Here is a 3,545-nt window from a genome sequence, read left to right on the forward strand (position 1 = left end):
TTGTTAATCACAAACCTTTTTTTTACTCGAATCAAAAACGTTATTTTAAAACCCCATTAAGAATTAGCCTTCTGTGTCAGCCTACAAATTGACGTCTCCAATGAACAGCTCTTCTGTGTTTTGTTTTAAAAGCGGCAAGTGTCATCGTTTTTCATAAGCGTCCAGATCTTCAGGTTCCCTGGGCATCAGATATTTCAGCAGACGCTCCAGTCCGAGTCTCAAGGGCGAGCTCACCGTCCCTCCCGCGAACACGAGCGGCAGGTGCCCGCCGTCCTCGAATCTCTTTCCCATAGTCAGGATTCCCGCCGCTTGATTGCGTGAGCCGTGCAGGAGTTGTTGCAGGCGGTCTTGGACGCGTCTCTCGCCCACTTTACGTTTGCCAAGTGTTAGAATCCCGACAGCAGCGTCGTTATTAAAGCGGCTGATATGCCTGGCGACGGAAGTGTCGTTTCGGCGTCCCGCGCGGCACAGAATCTCGTATAATTTGCAGGACCCTGACGCGCTCGAGCAGCAGGTGGCCACGCCCTCTGCGTCTCGAGCCAGGTGCGCCAGCAGAGCCATGAAGAGGAGCAGCCGAACTCTCTGATGGAAAGAGAGGATGGGTTCAATCAGTGGTGAATATTAATTCAACAGTTCCGACGTTTTGGATAATAGCAGCGCAATACTGAGTTTTTATAACTTTTTATCCCATATACACTGAAAAAAATGTTTAATTCATCCAATTAAAAAAATTGAGGGTAATGATTCACATCTATATTTTTTAACTTGAGCCAATGAAAAATAAATAACTTGCCCTAAGGGCATTTTTTTCAGTGTAGAAATCCACACAGAAATCCTGAATCCAAGAAAAGTTTGATTGCTTGTGTTTTATCTGATTGTTTTTATGATCGAAAGTGATTTATGAAAAAAGAATCTTCACCACACTAAAATAGGTTTATTTTAAATAATGAAACTCGATTTGTTTGTTAGTGTCCCTTTATTTGTTTGAATTTAAATATTTTTTTTCCTTTTAAAAATGTTATTTTCCATTACCTGGCAGGTACAAATAGAACACTTTCAAGATAATTAAATACCTAGTATATCTCACATAAAAATCTAATTGTTTATTCCAAGAATTCTGAGTTCTAATTACTATGAGTGGACAGCTGTCAATACTAACACTAGCCTTGTTGATTAATTTTAGAGATTTAATTAATTTAGGAGAAAAAGAAACGTCTGTGTTTTTGAGTTAAATGTTTTAAATCTTCTATTTAAGAATCTTCTTTTGGAAAGTTTACTGATTGCGTTACTCTTTATCAGTTCAGCTTAGCAGCTGCAGCTTGTATAATTTTTTGGTTCCAATGAAGCTTCATGACCAGCATGAATGTCATTGCAAATTAAACTGTATTATCCCCAGATGGAACCATTAAAATTTTAGCTTTCAGTTTAAATCAATCCAATAATTTCTGAACAGTCTCTGACTGGTCTTACCTTGGCTGTGCAGTCCATGAGTCTGGCTGCTGCCCCTGTCTTGTTGTAGACAAATGTCATGTATCTGATGGACTTCAAATATGATGGTCCTTTCACTCTCTGATACGGGACTAGTGTTTTTTATACAGATGTGCCACCCACCCCTTCATCCTCCGAGGTTAATTATAGGCATAAATTAGACTGACAAAGAAATCCAGCTGATATTACCCCCTTTATTTCTTCAATGTCATGTTTCTCATTTGATGCTGGATTATGATACAATAAAGAACTGTTAGGATTGTTAGCATCTTTGTCATTAGCGTGTGCCTGTATCCAAGTAATTGTACAGAGAGCTCTTTAGGACTATTGTGGAGGGGCAGACAAGCTTCGTTAGCGAATGCCAACAGAATGAGTGTGTGATGAGGCCTGGACTTAATTAGCTGCAAATGTAGAGGGTCCAGATATAGTGACAAAAGGCTGAATGGAACAAAAGAGCGACAGCGCCACGGCGTCACTAACAAATAAAGCAGCAGGAGAATATGAATGACAGGATGCCTTTGTGTGAAGGTCAGAGAGCAGTCAGAAGTAATGACCACATACACAGGTAGATGGAGCATCCCAACTCACCACAGAGAAAGATCAGTATATTTATGTGATGTGTGATGGATTGCATGAGTAATGGCATTCACATTACATGTAAATGGAGGTTTTTGGATGTGAGCAAGTCATAGGACACTACAGAGAATTCTAGAGATGGCTAATTATGATGAAATGTACAGAGAAATGTAAAACATGAAGGAATTCAAAAAATTATGCAACACATATCATCTTAGTTGTAAATGACTTTATATGAATGTTTGTAATGGTCTGTAACAATGCCATGTGTCTTTGGATACATTAGTTGTGTTCCTGTAGCTTAATATAACAATGCCAAAGTCTTGCATTCGATTCCCAGAGGACACACACTGACAACGTATTTCCTGAATGCACAATTAATTTAAAACTTGTATGATCTTTTGTCATTTACTCTACCTTTGAAAAGTTTTTATTCAGGAATGATGCATTAAATTGACCAAAAGTGATCAAATAATGTTACAAAATATTTCTATTTCAAATAACATTGTCTTTAACATTGATAATAATAAGAAATGTTTCTTGAGCTGCAAATCAGCATATTAGAATGATTTCTCAAGGATCATGTGACACTGAAGACTGGAGTAATGATGCTGAAAATTCAGCTTTGCCATCACAGGAATAAATTACATAAAAAAAAAAAAAATTAAAATAGAAGACTTTTTTAATGTTGTAATAATATTTCACAATATTACTGTTCTTTCTGTATTTTTGATCAAATAAATGCAGCCTTGTTGAGCATAAGACTTATTTCAGAAGCAATAAAAAGTTTTATTGACCGAATTTTTGAACAGTAGCTTATGTCCTCTGATTTTTTGAAAATGTAATACAACAAGTATAAAAAATGACCTGGAGACGTTTCTGATGTCATTCAGCTTTTATATAACATCATGTGGGCTTTATAAATGATGGACATCATCTCACTCAGATGTTACTTGACATTAATGTGACAGTAAACACCCAAATTCTTTGACCCAAACGATATTTCCCACCTTTGTCTCCCAACCGTTCACATTTTCTGTTCCTGTGAAGTTTCCACTGAAGAAAACTGGTACAGAATGACACCCGTTTACATAAATATAAAATAACCTCCATTTTAATTAACACCTACCCACAATATTAACAGCAGTAATAACAATATTCATGAACAGGGTGTATTATTGGGTGTGATGTGTTTCTTAATGAGATGGTCAAGTGTCCTTTACGTTGTCTTAAAATTATGAATTCTTCATTTATTGAAATATTTATTTGCTTGTCTGATCCTCAGTGGTGCTTTTCTCAACGACTGAGATCTGTATTTTCCCAGAGTTTCTAATCTTCCCAGTAGAGCCTATTTCCAGTTTAGAAACAATTTACACACTTTTCCTTATTCAAAATACACCACATATGCATCACACATACATATATATATACACACACACACACACACACACACACACACACACACACACACACACACACAC

The 3,545-nt window shown here is 37.0% G+C and overlaps 1 protein-coding gene across 1 annotated transcript; it reads right to left on the bottom strand.

The window, feature by feature from the left end:
• Nucleotides 1-128: 128 nt before the first annotated feature.
• LOC107687024 (orexin-like) lies at nucleotides 129-605 on the bottom strand. Its single transcript, XM_016484163.1, has one exon. The coding sequence runs from the start codon at nucleotides 559-561 to the stop codon at nucleotides 142-144; it is 420 nt and encodes a 139-aa protein (XP_016339649.1). The 5' UTR covers nucleotides 562-605; the 3' UTR covers nucleotides 129-141.
• Between the last annotated feature and the right edge of the window lie 2,940 nt (nucleotides 606-3,545).

Source organism: Sinocyclocheilus anshuiensis, unplaced genomic scaffold (genome assembly GCF_001515605.1).
Source record: "Sinocyclocheilus anshuiensis isolate Anshui unplaced genomic scaffold, SAMN03320099.WGS_v1.1 scaffold1287, whole genome shotgun sequence".
Classification (NCBI taxonomy): Eukaryota; Metazoa; Chordata; class Actinopteri; order Cypriniformes; family Cyprinidae; genus Sinocyclocheilus; species Sinocyclocheilus anshuiensis.